General features: G+C 38.3%; 1 protein-coding gene across 17 annotated transcripts in view; it reads right to left on the reverse strand.

Annotated features, from left to right (window-relative positions):
- MAST4 (microtubule associated serine/threonine kinase family member 4) overlaps positions 1-17,942 on the reverse strand; it is a 613,695-nt gene that overhangs the window by 61,086 nt on the left and 534,667 nt on the right. For all 17 annotated transcript variants that reach the window (XM_055554690.1, XM_055554694.1, XM_055554693.1 and 14 more), the window contains 5 exons: positions 13,916-13,994; positions 7,313-7,470; positions 5,078-5,153; positions 2,977-3,186; positions 877-978 (listed from right to left, as the gene is read on the reverse strand). In XM_055554690.1, coding sequence (XP_055410665.1) covers positions 877-978; positions 2,977-3,186; positions 5,078-5,153; positions 7,313-7,470; positions 13,916-13,994 — 625 coding nt within the window. The remainder of the gene's footprint in view (positions 1-876; positions 979-2,976; positions 3,187-5,077; positions 5,154-7,312; positions 7,471-13,915; positions 13,995-17,942) is intronic.

Genomic DNA, 17,942 nt, shown 5'->3' on the forward strand with positions numbered 1-17,942 from the left:
TAGTACTTGAAGCCCCATTAAACTATTCTTTTATTTGAACCCTCATCTTTGTTCACAGTGTTGACTGACATTTCAATAAAACAACATAAAATAAAGATTTTCAAACAGGAAAATAGTCACTGACTAAAGAAAGTATAATTGATAAAACAAACTAATTGTGGAAAGTCTCATTCCTTGAGATCTGGATAAGGCCCTACTGTATTCTCCAAATGGGCTGCTGCTAAGCCCTTATTTCAAATATGCAACACTTCAAAAGTAAGAGCTATAACCACAGGTTACCATTTATCCTAGCTCTGATTTCCCTTTCTCTGCGTTTTGGCATCTCCAGAAAAGTGAGGCACAGTGAATGTCTTGAATGAGCCCGAAATTATGCTGAGATAAAGTCAAGTGCATTATTTCATGATCAGTTTTTTAGGTTTGACCAGAATGTGATAACGACCATCTCTTAATGCAACACAAGTCCTAGAATTTTACTGAAAACCAGGGAAGGAAAGCACAGATGCTGTCATCAACATTCATGAGTTGCTGTTCCTCTTGACCCTTTCTTGGGCTTCTCTGGTGGCTTAGACTGTAAAGAGTATGCCTGCCATGTGGGAGACCTGGGTTTGATCCCTGGGTTTGGAAGATCCCCTGGAGAAGGAAGTGGCAACCCACTCCAGTATTCTTGCCTGTAAAATCCATGGAAGGAGGAGCCTGGCAGGCTACAGTCCATGGGGTCTCAAAGAGTCAGATACGACTGAGTGACTTCACTTTCTCTTTCTTGACTCTTTCCATTTAGCTCTGTCTCTGAAGCCAAATACAACTGGAGCTTTCGGGTGGTCCCTGCTTTCCCACAGTTAAAAATAAATAACAAAGTCACCTCGAGGGACAACTCACCAGGCACTCTAATAAGCGAGCAGGGCGGGCAATAACAATCAGGATCTTTCGAACTAGTTGTTTAATAAATGCCAGCTCTCCACTTTCGGAACGATTGTGAGCCTATGAGGAAGCAATGAAAAGAATGATGAGAGAGTTGCTCCATTAAATGGGAAAGAAAATCAGCAAAGCGTGCTAATTAGATAACTGAAAATATTCAAAAACTAAGTGACTTAGAAAATACTTCTAAAAGATTGATAAGCAGACATTATCTCTACATAAACGGACACTACTAAACATCTAGATCTACAAAATGGCTCCATTAGCTACATTTTAATTGCAAAGCGTTGATTTATTCTCTGCGTTAAAAATCAAACATTAGGGCTCTTAATGTGAGCCATGAATGAAGGAGACATTAAAGGTTTATGACACATCAAGTACATGATACAAGCAGAGTGGATAGTTGATGAGGAACCTTGATTTTCCAGATATAACCGGAGAAGCTGTATGCTGCTTACGTCAAATGTTAGGTGAATAATTAAATCAAAGGCAACTTTCCAAAATGTAGGTAGAGAAACTATATACAAGCAAAAACAAAACAGTTAACATTTAAAAGAAAAAACAGAGAAAATGACCACTGGGGAATGATTATAAAATAAAATGTGTTTAAAGACAACCAACTGGCAACTATAACTATAGATCCTGATGATGCTCTTTATGTTACACGTATATCTACTCCTCTGCCCAAGAGAAAAATTTCTCTAAAAGTCAACAGTTAATCTCTTATATGGTGCATTCAGATGATTTTTTGAAACCCTAAGATTTTTTCTAATTGCCATGAAACGGCTTTCCAAGTCTATCATATAGAAACAAAATTAAGTGGGGTATTTCAATGCAAATAGCTTCAGCTATGGATTCAAGCCTTCACAGAGAACGCCTAAGAAGGAATGAACCACAGAACTTAACTGCTAATTATAATAATATCCTGATACAGAACTGAGAAATTAAGGAAAAAATATCTCACAGAGGTAAATACATTTTTATTGTAATTTATAGTACAATTGGTCTATGACACATTGGAAACTGACAATAAAACCCCAGAGTACAGTGTTCACACAAAGATAGTCTGAGAAAAACTGCCTCTGTGGGCTACAAAAGGTTGAAATGTGAGAAATGGGGACAGAGCACAGAACTCTGTTGGGAGGTTTAGATGGGAAAGGGAAGAAAAATAGTGGCTGCTTGTCAGAGAGGACTGTCTCATCTTGCCACAACTAAATTCAGTATGAGCAAGGACAGATGGATTCCTAGAAAACTAGGATGCCAATATTTTCATTCAGTTCCATGCAATTATTTACATAATCATCCTTAGAGAAAACCACCTACGGTTTTATTTACATGGGCATAATGTATGCCGATGGGATACAAAAATACAATATATCCAAATATACAGGCGAAACAGGTTTTACTTGCAGGCTGGGGATGATCAATTTCAATCAGGACGGCAATATTATGCACTAATTCCATCCCACCATGCACACTCCCTTCCTGTCTTGGGTGTTATCAGGAGCTAGACATGCAAGTGTTAGGCCTGGAAGGTGCCTGTGTTTATCTGTCATTTTAGAAATTTAATATTTTGTTAGAAGAAATATTGACACCAATGAAAATGTAAGTTGCCATTTACTACCCTATACCACATGCAGGTTAATTAATAGGACATATGGCCTGAAAGAAGCCAGCAATTTTCCATTTAGCTTTTCCAGATATTAGAACTAGAGAGCATCATCAAATAATGCACATACATTCAGGCAATTTATAACTTTATGGTTAAAGAGGGGGGAAAAAATCACTGCTTCAGAATCCTTCACAATCCACTTCTCCAACAGCCATAGATTGCTGGGTCCCAAGGTTCCTGTAAACGTTATTACATTAACTTTCTATTACTCTAAATGTTGACTGGAATCAATTTATAGCAAGTAGCAATCAATTTTTTTCTTCTTCTTTGCTTCTCTGTAACATGAACTCCATCTCATGGTTGAAACTTGTCAGGCAGATGCACTCATAAAATTTGTCTTTTTTCTGGGTAAAAGCAAAACAAATCAAAAAACTTTATAAGGTCCATACCTCCTGTAGTAACTTATCTAATTTGTGCTGTAATTCAAGGAAGTATCGTGAGGTGATGAGACCCTGGTGGGATTTATCCAAACAATCTCGAGCCAGTTCGATAATCTGATGGTGAGTGAAGCTGAGCACTCCATCTGCAAGGGGGAGAACGTGGTCTGGAGAGTAGCTGGTGATGATCTCCTTTAGGCGCTCTTCCATCTGAGCTGTAGCCTGCTCCCAGAAGACATGCACACACAGACATAATAGGAGGAAACACAAATAGGTAAACAGCACAATCACCACATTTATCTAGGATTTTTGGAGACCTCTACAAGTTATCAAATAGAATTCTAGAAATTAAATTTAAAAGAAGCCTCACTTCTGTGTGATACTATAAAATGCCACATACATATATGTCATTACACATGTGTCAAAACCCACAGAATATACAATGCAGGAGTGAACCCTAATGTAAACTATGGACTTTGGGTGATTACAATGCGTCAGTATTGGTTTGTCTGTGATAACAAATGGACCACTCTGGGACCAGGGGTGTGTGTAGGGGGTTGTTGATAAGAGAGGGTTGTGTATGTATGGGGTCAGGGAGCATTTGGGAACTCTCCGTACTTTTTGTTCAACTTTGCCATGAATCTAAAACTGCCTTAAAAATATAGTCTATTTGAAAAAAAAAAGAAAAAGAAGAGGAAGAATAAGCCTCACCAAGTGGAAAAAGAAGTATATATGAGAAACTCAATCTCCCAGGGTGATAATTACTTATTTTCTATGCCTTATCAAACGTAAAATGGTCCATGTAAGCTTCTCCAAATAACTCAGTATCTGTGAATTGCTGTGCTGTTATTTCAGATCTTGGGCTCTTTCAGATAGTTTGCTGAAAATATCAAATACTTACAGCTCTGTTTTTACCTATTCAAAAATCAGAACTGAAGTTAGAGTTCCATAGGACGGGCCAACAGTTTGCTCTCTTGGCTGTATTTTAATGTACCAGGAACAAGCATCTCATACCATCAATATCCTTTCCTCAAAAAGCTACATCTTGGGCACAAAGGTCAAAGGGATTCCCTTGACAACATAAGTCTAAAATTTCCTTCTCAGTTTTTATTTCATTCTCTGGGATCCCCGATTGCCTAATCAATATTCCTTGCTTGCATTTATTGTATATCCTGGGAGATTCCCTCTGTCTCCTGTTCCTTTCTAAAACCCTAACCAGTATTAACTGGTAAAGTCAGGATCTGTTTCCCTGGTGAACAAGTGACATGTGATAAATGGCTGAAATGACCGTAATCAATGACATCAATGTTGGGTTCATTACAAATAATAAGTACTCTACTCCTGATTTATGAAGCCGAGGATTTCCTTTTGCTCTCTTGCCTAGGGTTACAAAGGTGATAAGGGGAGGAACGGGGACAGAATGGAGCGACTGTTTCTCCCAAATGTGCAGAAACATGCTGGTGGAAAAGCCATGGAGACTAGGTGATGGGGACTGGCAGACAGCAGCTCTTTGCAGCCGGGGCAACTGGCATCAACCCGTCTCCAAAGGCTCTCTGGTTCAGTCCAAGTTCTACTGGCCCTTCTAAGGGGGAACACTGCAACTGGACTCTCCTTCTGAAGAAAGAGGAATAGACTTATAATTGCTGAAGAGATTGGAAGCCACAGAAAAGAAAAATTAGGTGAAAAAAGTCAAAGACTTTTGTGACATAGACCAATCTACAGGCTTCTGAGGAAGCAGAACAGTCTCTGCTGGACCAAACAGCAGCAGGCCCAGAATGGGCAGAAGGAGCCCCAGGGGGAGCCCCAGAGTCTAGCGGCCTTTCAAAGCAGACGCGCATGGAGCATCTCAGCAGCAACCCCACCTCCAACTCATCACAGTGGGCAGGTGAACCAATGGGATTTCCTCTACAGCCATTTCAGTCCACAGACTGTGTGGCTAATCCTCAGCAAAAATGCTTAGTGATTTTACCTTTCTAAAGAAGGTTACAGTGCTATTTTATGCGAGTCATGACTGGACCACACCATTACTTCCCTCAACAAAACCATCTTACAGATATTAAACCTTTGCCGCCTGTTCATTTAGATGCTAGACATCTTCAATTCAATTCATTACCTTTGGGAACCTTTCTTTGTAGACATGGTTCATCATAATTATTTCATGGTCACAGCAGGCGGGAGAACGTCCAGGGCTGCAAGCAAAGCAAATTACCCTTTTAAACTTGCCACAGCATGAAATGAAAATAAGTTTTTTATTTATAAACAATGGGTTGCAACAAAAGTACTATGCAGCCTTTGTAAGAAAAGTATATTAGGTAATAAACTACAAAATCAGTCATTAGCACACACACACACACACACACATACTCACAAACACAGAGAAACCCTGAATACCATTCAAAAAGAAAGCTCCAGAAGTAGAATGCTGAAAATTAACTATAGGTGCAATATAAAAGTTCATAAAACATTCTTAAACTGCAATTACATTTTGTATGTAGCGTGTACTTGTGTGGTTCCAGAAACCAATGAATGAACTGGGATATAAAAGAGTACAAACAGCAATGTCCAGGGCACGCTGCGCTGTCTAATTTCACACTGTTATCATACACCTGCGCTCTGCCACGTACCACTGAAGAGATTTAAGATTTTCCACAGCACAGGTGTCACGACCGAAATCCATTTTCTAGGCGGGGTTGGGATGCTGAGGCAGGCACCGTGTGCAGTATCAAACAGAGGCACCCAACTCTGGTTTTCTTTTTATTTCAATACTAGGCTCCTGCTCCTTCCTAGTGGCAACACGGCTGGGCAACTGCAGTGTGACCTTATGTATTCCTGAGAAGATATAGCTGCTTGCACTAGCTATCCTGTGAACTCCTTTCATAATACCAAAAATGGCACCCATGTGGTAAAATACAATGGCTCTAAATGAATTCATAACATTTTATTCCATATCTCAAAATAATCTAACATGATTACACCATTTGGCTATGTTTACTATACAGCACTAAGCAGGTATGCAGGGGAAGAAAAAAAAAAAAACCCTTCTCCGCAAACTCTGATGTTCAACTGAACACCTGAGAAACTAAGTTTCATAATAAACTCTCCTATCAAAGCAGGCCAGTTCTATACACCATGGAGATCTCATATTCTGGAGGACTCAGAGATGGACTACCCTGCTCCCCTGCAGAGAAGGACCTGTTGTCCCAGCTGCTGGGGCTGTAGAAGCCTTCAGCTGTCAGTCTCCTTGGACATGGCCTCAGACGCAGAATCCCCTCAGGCTTCCCCAGTGGCTCCACGGTAAAGAATCCACCTGCAAGGCAGGAGCCACAGCAGACAGGCTTGATCCCTGGGTCGGCAAGGTCCCCAGAAGAAGGCAATGGCTACCCACCCAGTATTCTGACCTGGAGAGTTCCATGGACAGAGGAGCCTAGTGGGCTATATAGTCCATGGGGCTGCAAAGAATCAGACACCACTGAAGCAACTTGGCATGCATGCAGAGCCCCCTCACCCAAGGCCAAGTCCTTCCCAAGGTACTACATCCCAGGACTGAGTGGAGATAGAAAGGAAGGGTCATTTGGTCCAGAGGGACAGCTCTGATGGGTCATGTCATCCTCAGAACTCCCTATGGAGTTGGTTGTGGCTGTTAGGCCTGCACTGTGGCTGGACTTCTCTTCTGCTCAATCCCACTACCCACTCCTTCCCCCGACAGGTGTAATTCCCAAGCACTCCTTAATAAATATTTTTGTCTCTCTGTTAGAGTCACTCCAGAGGGACGAAACCATGACGTCTATTATTTTCTGAGACAAGGCCAAAATAAAACCAGCCCTATTCAATGTCAAATGGACTACATTTGGCATTGACAAAATACAAGGGACACAAACTCCTAACGACTAGCTCATAATCCTAGAGAAAGTAAGACTTGTGATGAGAAGGCAAAATCCCAGGCCTGGGTGGATTTTCGTAAAAAGGAATCTGAATTCCAAATGTGAACCTGACCACGCTGCCCTTCCTTTTTAGCCAAGCTTCCCTGTAAAATATTAATTGATGTAGCACCATAATTAGGTGGTCTTGAAATTCCCAGTGGCTAGAAGTTTCTCAGGCGGTCCTTGTAGTGCTCTATGGTTTCTGTTACCACAGCAATTAGTAACTTGTTACGAATTTAAAAGAAAAATAGTAAGAGGCAGTTTACTATATCACCATAGATGCAAAAAAAAAAAAAAATCACACTACATTTATAGTAATTCATAAACCAATGAACACATATATGAGTTAGAGGACCAAAAGTCTTTCCCTGAAATGGTTGAAAAGAGGTCATCCAACTAATAAAAAAATTTCAATCAGGTCTACATACCTCAAACTTCGGGAACGGGGGCGCATGGGTGTGTTTCTGCATCTGTTCTCTGTGGTGATGCTTTCAGTGGTACAAAAATGTTTTGATAAGAAGTGTAATTCATCTGGTGTCGGTTGATATGGTAACTGATGCAACTTCTCCTGGGAGGAACAGGATGACTACAACAAACCAAAGTGAGGTTTAATGACTATATCAAAGAGAAATGCTTTAAATGAATATTAGGTCACAGCACTAAATTTTGTTATATCACCATTTTATACTGCATCCTTTCCATGTTATAATGGCAATGAAAGTGGAAAGTGAAGTCGCTCAGTCGTGTCTGACTTTTTGCCAACCCATGGACGGTATGTATACCTTGATGTGGTCTCCAGAGGTCTAGATGGCTACCATATTTTAGCTCGGTTGTCTACAATTAACTCAAAAATAGTTTACTCTCTGAAGAAAAACCAGGGTCTGAAGATGGACGGGACCCAGTCAAAACCAGAGGAAGAAAGTGACAACTGGAGTAAGAATTTGGGTGCAATAAATGACAGATTGAGTTCTCAGCTGAGTGTGACGTCCTCGCTTCTAACACTTGCTATTCGGGTAAGTAACATAAAATTAATTCTATGATGTATAATCGTAAGTGAACTCTATGATGTATATAAGTAATAAGGCAATGAGATCTGTCTTTACAAAGCATGCTGTCCTTTGATCCGATTATCATCGATACAAGTCCTGGGTAAAAAGGGGATGGGAAAAGAAAATATTTGTCTCACTAATGCCATTGTTTTAAAAACTGGGAATTGGACATTTTTTCTGTGTTCTCTGACTTAATGCTATTTTTTTTTTTAACAGCTTCAGTGGTGTTGAGGTTTTTTTAATCCCTTGAACCTAGATGCGCTCTTTGAAAATCACTCAGCACTTAGAGAGAAGTAAGGTTGAAAAGGAGAATGGCTAAACAACACGGCTTTTAATCAGTCTGAGAAATGTAACTATTAAACAATGTGATTGCTTATTTGTTTTTATTGAGAGGTAAACTCTTTAAGTGATTCTAACAAAAGAAATGAGAAATGTTTGAGTAATGGAAACACAGGTAGAATAAGCATATTTTGAAAGATACCACTCATTTGAATATTCCATTCGAGCAGAGTTTTTTTTTTTAAATTAAAAAAAACCTGCCACATCAAGAGCACACTTCATAAACACTGCACCACTACACTGCAGTGATTAGAAATTAATAGACTGAAGCTTTAAAATATCCTTACACCTTGAAATTATAAAATGCTTTCTAAGTACATACTAAGACAAAGAGGAATTTTTACAGTGTAATGAGATTATTCTATAAACTATAAAAATGAGAACACTGCTAGAAAGACGTCTGAGGTAAACCAAAGCTCTAGTCATAACACAAGTCAAAACACAAGTAAGTTTTAAATACTGTCACTATGAAAAAAGAAACAAAACGCACAAAGTCAACTCAAGACATCAGTAAAAGAATAAGAAAAATCAATGCCAGCAGGAGAGAAGCAGCAGCCATAAAAGCAAAGACGATGAAATTAGCAAACGGAAAACCGGAATTAAGAATTTGTATATATGTCTCAAAGATAAATCAATGTACACAATTATGTAGCCAAGATTCAAAAACCCAGATGTCTATTCATAAATTCCCAGTAATAAACTTTTTGGTGGCAAACCATCAATTGAACTGATGGAAAGGCATTTAAAATATGCAGTTAATCCAGTTGATGTGAATGTTAATTCAGCTTTGCCACAGAAATATTAATGTATTTGATTCTGAGTTGCTGGCCCAGTTGCGGCTGGGCTGTTATGTACAGTACAGGGAGGACCATGTTAACTTTGTAAAATGTGAAAATTAATTCCAGAACCACACCAGACTTAAAGAGTAAGGCATTATGAACCTGTGCTTGCATGAGAAGGACACAGTGACTTTAGGGAGTGATTCCCTCTGAGGAGGGAAAAGAAAAGGCCTGTGCAGGAAGGGCTTTATTTCCACTTTAATATTTTATTTATTAATAAAAATAAAAGTTTATGTTAAAAATAGCTGTAGCAAATGTACTAAAATGTTTACAGGTGCTAACTCCAACAGGAAAATTTTGTGGTTATACCATATACACAACCATGTGACTGAACTCCACAGCAATGTGTCCAGGGCTTACTGATGGGGATATGTTAGGATGAATGATGAGGTGGGAAAAGTATTAGAGAAGTGAGAGGCAAAGGGCCTCTCTGGGGAGACAGCGTCCCTCCTCTCAGCTGGGACAAACGAGGTGTGAATGGGAAAAGGGCGACACTATCCGAGTGACACCGGATGGGTTTATGGAACAGGGAACAACTGGCCGCTCTCCAAACGGCTGGGGAATTCAAAAGGTATCAAACAGGGCCCCCTGAGCGAGTCACTAATGGACAACAGAGGGTCAGTCCAGGAGTCAGTTCCAGCAAAGATGGGGGACTCAGAGGAGAACTTGTGACGGAGGCTGCAGGCGCTGTCCCCAGGACCTCACAAGCTTACTGAAAAGATACCTCTGCTGGTCAATACATCCTTGGAACAGCACTTTTACTAGAGATTCAAGAATTAGTTTGGAATTCCTCAATATATTAAGTTCCATGACTTTATATTTCTAGCATGCTCTCTAAATGTGGTGCCAGTAAGTCTCATCACCCAACTAGTTGGCATATATAACTTCTGACTACATCATAAATCAAATCCACTTTCAAAGAGTGAAGATTTACAAAAAGAACTGTGCTTCTAGTTCTCAAGGCAATTAGAAGAGTTTCCCCAAAATGTTGTGAGTAATGGTATCATTCAAATAAACTAGTTTCCCAAGATAAGCATTTTGCAAAGGACAGTATTCGTATGTATGTGTAGTTTTCCACTTAAAGTAATATTATTTTATAGTCAGACCTCATATTTATAAGTATTTATACTCTTATTTTTATTCTTTCCCCCAGCATAAAATAATTTATCTGTGAGAAATATATGGGAGATGTCTTCTGACTGCTATAATTCCATATTACTTATTTTAAAATTAAAAATTATAATCTGAATATTACTTTGGAAAATTTTCTCAAATTAATTTTAACTACAAAACTTGAAATTAAGAGAAGCAGCAATATTAAATATCCTGAAGGAAGGACTGATTAACTTCATATGACCAAATCTTTTCAATTTCAGAAAGAAGCATTTTAACATTTGGGAATTTTGCGGTTTCTATAATACCCAAAGGACATGGTATTTACATTTCAGCATTAGCAACTTTGGAACTCAGCTAACAACAAATATCTGTAAAACTTAAGCTGTATTTTCAAAGTGTTTGTGATTTTATCCATATATATTCTGTGTTTTTATTCAAAAAACTACCCCAAATCATTTCTAATTAATCACAACCAGTTAACCCAGAAAATGAGATTCTAAAAGTGATTCAGCTTAGACTTAGAAAAGAAAAAAATGCAACTCCTGAGCAGCTTTGCACAATTTTCTGTCCTAACATTTAAAGGGCAAGAACATAAAGAAACTGAAGAAAATGAGAAGCAGCATTTCAAATTTTAAATTATCGTTTTTATCAATAGCCAATAAGGAGAAAAAAAATAACTGAACTTGTTAGAGCACCTACATTTCAAAAATCTATTTCAAATGTATTTTCAAAAATACATTTCAAAAATGACTGTCATTTTGAAAGTTACAATTTGAAGGGGAAAAGAGTAATACGAGATCCACAATTATATGATACCACCTTTTCCAATAAAATAAACACCTAAGAGAAAAGCTGCCTTACCTCTGGGTAGAAGCTGTTAGAAACACAATACATGTGTGTGACTAAAAACAGCCTCAGAAAGCTGCTTCTTCAGGCATATATGTAAGTCAGGGACAGCAATGACATCATGACAGATGGTCAGGTCAGATTTATTAATTATCAAGTTTGGTTTAAGCAATACCTTGTGAATTCCTTTTTTAAAAAGTCAGGTGCCCAGGGTTGAGAAGCTTACTGTATTCTTATTGCTACAATACAGGGGTTAGTAAACAGCCCCTCAGTTCATTCTCTGTGCCTCAGAGCTTTGAGCCATAAAATGATGAAAACAATGGCAACTACATTATAAAGTATGTTTTTACAAATAAATGAGACAATTAAACAAGTCAATTAAATTTTACAATTTATATTTTTTCATTTTTTTTCAAATTTTTCATTTACAATTAATGAGCCAATGCACTGTAAATAGTGAGACTAGGATCTAGCACATAATAAGTGTTTATAAAAATATTCTAAAGTTTGTACCAAATGGGGTCCACGTCTATGTAGCTCACCCTCGCTTTTTAGATTCACTTTTAAAAATGACATATGATTTAATAGCTAGAGACAGAAAGAAGGAAGATCCTGCATGCTCCCCTGTTTTTCTTGCAAAAGAGAAACTTATATATCCAAACTATAATAAGACTTGACGGCAAGGCAAAGCAAGGTGATATAGTTAAAATAAAAAGGATATGAAGTCAAGAAAGAAGATACAAATCTGGGGCATGGGGATGATTCAATGAGAGAATGTAGGAAAATGGAAGAAATACTCTGCTTACTGGTGGTTGGCTTTTAACTGGAGATGCTCACAAGTCTAGGGAAGAATACCACTTAAAATTCTTATTCTTTTTTGCTTTCTGGTCAGTCAGTTTCAGCAATCATTTTCACACTGTGGTAGCTAATGCTTTCAAGATCTAAAATATGGGCTAATGATAAACAATGCTGCTTACTGACACACACACAAAAAACAAGGCTGACTTTGTTTACCGTTATTTATTGACAGTTCTATCCACTGAAGCCACTCAAGAGTTGTGAATATCCTTTCCTGGATGTGAGGCTAAAGTGCCACTGAAACTATTCAAGGTTGTCAGGATGTGTCACAAAAACGATCTAAATGGGCAATTAACTCACATACCACAACACAATGGAATAATGGATAGGAAAATAAATTATTGCTCCTCAATAAAATATTATAAGAAGATGGTAAAAGTAATCCAACAGATTTTAACAGGCCAGTGTTTTGCTCTAGAAAACCCATGTCACATTGCATCTGGAACTCTGGAAACATAAAATATAAGGCGCTGGTGATATCAATTAAAGTGTATACATTTAATCACAGCTTCTTTTCAATTCACCGATATTAAGTGTGAACCTATATGCTTAGCACAGTCCTGGGGTTTATGGGGGAGGGGAAACATAGATACCCCTTTGCGATAAACCAAAGATTTTGACAAAATGAAGATGAGAATGACTCAGAAGTGGCTCTAAAACCATCAGGTCCACGTTCCTGGCTGGTACAAGAGCTTTCAGACTGCTCCATTAGGTACTTATTGATTGACCTACACCATATCCTGCTGCTAAGCTGCTAAGTCACTTCAGTCGTGTCGACCCCATAGACGGCAGCCCACCAGGCTCCCCCGTCCCTGGGATTCTCCAGGCAAGAACACTGGAATGGGTTGCCATTTCCTTCTCCAATGCATGAAAATGAAAAGTGAAAGTGAAGTCACTCAATCGTGTCCGACTCTTAGCGACCCCATGGACTGCAGCCTACTAGGCTCCTCCATCCATGGGACACCATATCCTAGGTCCTTCTAAATGACCACCAGCTTCTAAATCTAAAGCTCTGTAGAAGGGGAGGCAGGGAGGGGAGGGATGGATAGGGAGTCAGGGGTTTAGCAGATGCAAACTATTATATAAAGAATGGATAAACAGCAAGGTCCTACAGTATAGCACAGGGAACTATATTCAGTATTCTGGAATAAATCATAATGGAAAAGAATATAAAAAAGAATGTATATATGTTTATGTGTATAACTGAATCACTTTGCTGTACAGCAGAAATTAACACAATATTGTAAATCAACTATACTTCAATAAAAAAGTAAAGTAAAAAAATAAAGCTCTGTAGAGACAAATATCCCACAGTATCACTAATTTAAATGGAGAAGGCATGTATCTAAGCCACTGAATCACTTTCAGTAATTGCTAGGGCTCTTGTTGAAATGTTGTAGTTTGCAGCAACAGTATCCTTCTTCCTCTATCCTATTTCCATGGCTTCATCTTGTCTCTGTATTGATCTCAACCTACTGCTAAGTTCTTTTAATCTCTCCTTAAAAGAAAGTTTTTATCCAGAAGGTAAAAATTTAAGGCTTGCCATTTCTTTTCTTTGAAAGAGAAAAACTAAAAAACAAAACAAAACAGAACTCTACATCTAAGCCATACAAGAAAAAAATGACCCAGGCCATCAAGGTTTAATGGCATTTTCAGTACTAATATCACTGGCATGGAACCAAAGCAATAAAACCAGATTGTGTTCCCTCCCCTAGCCCCAAACACCAAATGGTATTAAAACAAAAGCTCCCAGTCTCCTCCCAACTTGTGATCTGGGGACTCGCTCAATTTGTGCACCATAATTTAAAAGCTTGCAGCAAAGAGTATGTCCTTTTTGTGTTTGTCAGCTCATCATTTGATGTGAAGCCTACTCGGAGGGGCAGACATGCAGAATTTATCCTCTCCTCCCCATCATGGAACACCCAGAGAAAGTGCTGCCCATGCAAGAGCTCTGGGGTATACAAGAGAAAAACTGGGCACTTACAGAGACCGTAGAGCTGGGAGTGTTTGTCCCATAGCCAGAGGAGGGGAGAGAAGCCAAGGACCAGCGGCGTCCATCAGTCCTGGGGAGAAAGTGCGATTAGCTTAGGCCAACACTGGAGTAGGGTTACACGGGAACCCCAGGGAAACCGAGGATTCTTAGTCGAACAAATGACACAAACGCAGTCAATGAGGATGTGGAAATGTTCAGCAAGGGCCAGAGTAAACAAACATTATACAGCAGGTTGACTTTTATTTAAACTGAATCAATACACCCAAACAAGTAGAAAGTGAATGGGTTGATCCATATTATTGATCTCTCACTAATACACTTTGACAAAATGAATACCAGGGATAATTACATTGGTCGGACTCAGCAGATTCAGATGAATAAAAATAGAAAGGCAGGAGGAAAACACTCCTATGTGCAAACTGATAACTGGGGCCATGATCTTTGGAAGGGCCTGGATTCCAGCATGGTATAACAGCCTCTGGGGACTTCCACCGCATCTTAAAGACTTCCAGCTTATTACTTTCAAGAGAACAATCCTACTCATCACACCAAAGGAAGGGAGGATCAGGGGGCTTGTGGCCGGCTCAAGCCTTAAGTGGCAAATAACTTTAGCACTAAGAAAGTGACTGACCTTGTGTTCACAATCTCTTAAGAGTTATTACCTTCTGACATGACCTGGCTTTATAAAGTGTTCCAGTAAATGCCTTTTTCAGAGTTTATGAGTGTGCGGCCCAGCTCTGGCCAGTGACAGGGAGCGAAGAAAGAAAATTCTCCACTCGTGGTAGATGCTAATGCAGAGTAGAGTGACCTGCGCTAGTCACAGAGGTGAAGCTGTCAGGAGTCTTAATAGAATATGGTTTTTATCTCCAAATGGCAACAGGATGGATAGCTTCTGGGTTGAACTCTATAGTTATTAATTGGGATCATTACAAAGGTCTCAGATGAGTTGTCAAAGCAGTGAAGACAATCCTGTTGCTAAAGTAGGATTATTTTATTAGAAATAATAAAATGACTATTTTATTAGCAATTTTGAATAGGACTATGCCTTCAAAATCACATAACATGGTGAAGACAAATATATACACATTTGCTATGGGGAGAAAAGGAAAAACACACTTTTCTAAAGAGCTATACTGCATTCTTTGACCATATGTAGCCTTTTTGTAACTCATGATTTATATTAATTTACCAAGTGAGAGATAAGAGTAGACCAAATTGACCACAGACACATTCACTATAAGGGGACATCAGGGAATTCTTCAGAATTTGACTTGAATTTGAGAAATGTCTCAATCACATGTTTATGTAGAAAACTGACATCTTAGCCTAAACTATAATCAAGGGAGAATATAATCATAGGCCACAATGGATGTTATTTTTACCTCCAATAAATGCAAATAGTCCTCAAAGACAAAATGAGAAATTCAAGTGGATAAATCACAGAAGTAGTACAATGTTAAGATTTTAGTAAAATTTACCTGTCAATTCTGTGACCATGATTGGAGTACAATCGAATCAAGTATTTTTTGTTTTTAAAGAAGCAAATTAAGATGTTTGTAAATGTATCAGATAAAAGGAATGAAAATAAATGCCACAAGTTCTCTAGAAATAATTTTATACAATTTAAAATGTTAAAAGATTTAAGAAGAAACTAATTCTAATAACATGTTTCCAAAAACAACTGACCATCAATTAAATGGACACAGGTTGGTCCTGGCTTATTTGGCTAATTATTACAGACCTAAGAACCTATGCCTGGACTCTATTTTAAACACTTCCAATTTTTAAAAGAATATGGCTTTCAACGAATTATTCAGTCCATTTAATAGCAATTATCAGAAACTAGTCTTTGGAAAGAGTGAGGGACACAATTTCCCCCACCATGATTCTGCTTTGTGATTCATTAACTCTCCTTTCCCTCAGGTATCAATGAACATATTTCAGATGAATGAACAACTCCAAGAGGAGACATGTTCTTATTAGTTCTGAAGCATAAATTACATTTGCTTACTCTGGAAAACACATGACTAGAAAGATGTTTAAACAAGAATGCGCTCAGTACTCTGTACAGCCATGGACCAGAAATAATTTGTGTCTCATAAAGTTCCCTGAGTTGTCTGTGTCTATTTATTCAAATGGAACACAAAGGACCACTGCATTTTCATTACCATGACAGCTGTACATGAGAACTTCCTATATACGCTATATACGTGCTCTAAGAGGTAGCATGCCCTTTTTGAAGAAAGCTATCCACAGAAGTACAATTTGGATGCTACTAATAATGTTTTCTTTTCTTTGTAGCAGCTACCAGTAAAATGTTACCTGAAAACAAAACTACATTCTTGCCAAAGCCACAAGGCTTTTTTTTTTGAAAAGTGTGTTTCCTTTGTGGGTGGAAATTTCAATGTTAAACTAAATGAAAAAGTAACATGAGAAAAACATCTGATGGGAACACAGGCTACAAAGCAACTAGCAAAATCAACAACAATAAAGCAAACAAACAAAAACAACCAGCTTAAAATCCACCCCTCCCCCCAAGCCTCCATCATTTCAATACTAACCACAAAAAGTTAGATTAATGTGGTGTACAACAAAGGAAGAAGGAAAAGTTCCAGTATCAACCTGGCTATTACAACTGTATAAAGAGGAAGCAGATTTCATTATTTGTTTGTTGTAGTCATCTGGCATGATACATTTTATGGTCTAGTTGATACCAGAACAAGATGAACTGTGCCAAAATAATGTAACCAGAGTAACTTCAGCCCACCTGTGCTCAATGAGCGTCTCATGACCTGACCTCAGCGGGCAAATCTGTTCCAGTAATTTGTCTATGGAGATACATTCTGATATTTCACCTGATAAATAACAACTAGGCAGCCAGGAGACATCCCCATTTATTCAGGGCTCTCTTAATATTTCTAAGAAAGTGAAAGCAATGTATGATATGTAAACCTCTACACAACTTCTAGGGAAGGCAGACCAATGTCATCACCTCCATTTTACCACCAAGGAAGACAACATTAAGTAACTCCACAAGCAGGTGGATTGTAAATCAGTATCCCAGTTACTGGTTTGGTGTGCTGCAGTCAACGGGGTGGCAAAGAGTCTGACACGACTCAGCAATTGAATAACAACAATCACAGCTACTAGCAAAATACAAATATGTTTCCTTGTTCCAGACAAAACCCACTACACTATGACATGCATTTTCATCCTAGTATTTTAATCCAATTCTAAAAAAATTAACTTGATAATTTCACTCTCAGACACATATTAGACAGTATGGAAAGCAAGTGTGTGTTGTCTTATTTTCCAGTCTTAACTGCAACTAGTATATTACCAGGACATGAATACTGAGGGGAATTCTCACACGTTTTAAGTAGGGTCAGAAAAGATTCCTAAGTCCGACCTTTATCCCTTTACCCAAGAATAATTTTTAAAACAGGGCAATCTCTTCCATCTGTTGAACTGAATATACAAAATAATAAAATGTGGGACTCCCCAAATGGCATTACTTGCTAAGGTCTCAGAAATGATACCAAATGGTAGGGAATGGAGACCCATGGGTTGAATTTCCATGTTTCTTGAATGAAAAATCAACTTTAAAATGGAAGAGAAAGATGCCAGATGTTAAAAACAGGCCAATTTGAGTTTTCATAGAAAACACAGGTTCTGTTTACTTGAATAAAAGTTTAAAAGATGATCACTCAGGTCCTAATCTAAATTAATACTTTTTGAAGACTGTGCAGTGAGTTCCATCTGGAAATTGCTGCAAAATGAACCAGAGGTCTCTTGTGATAATTTTCTGTTACGGTTTACAGCTTATTTGTCAAAAATTAACATGCCTGGGGGTTTGTGTATTTTTTTTTTTTTTAATAGCACAGAAACCAGAGTCATCTGTCCTCTAGTCGGTCACTCAATTATTAGGTTCTCTTCATTTTTATAAATCTGGCAGGATTAAAAGACTGATTTCGGTCACATCTAAAAACACGCTATGAGATGTGCATTTTCTTTTTAC

Source organism: Bubalus kerabau, chromosome 18 (assembly GCF_029407905.1).
Source record: "Bubalus kerabau isolate K-KA32 ecotype Philippines breed swamp buffalo chromosome 18, PCC_UOA_SB_1v2, whole genome shotgun sequence".
In the NCBI taxonomy this organism is placed as follows: Eukaryota; Metazoa; Chordata; class Mammalia; order Artiodactyla; family Bovidae; genus Bubalus; species Bubalus kerabau.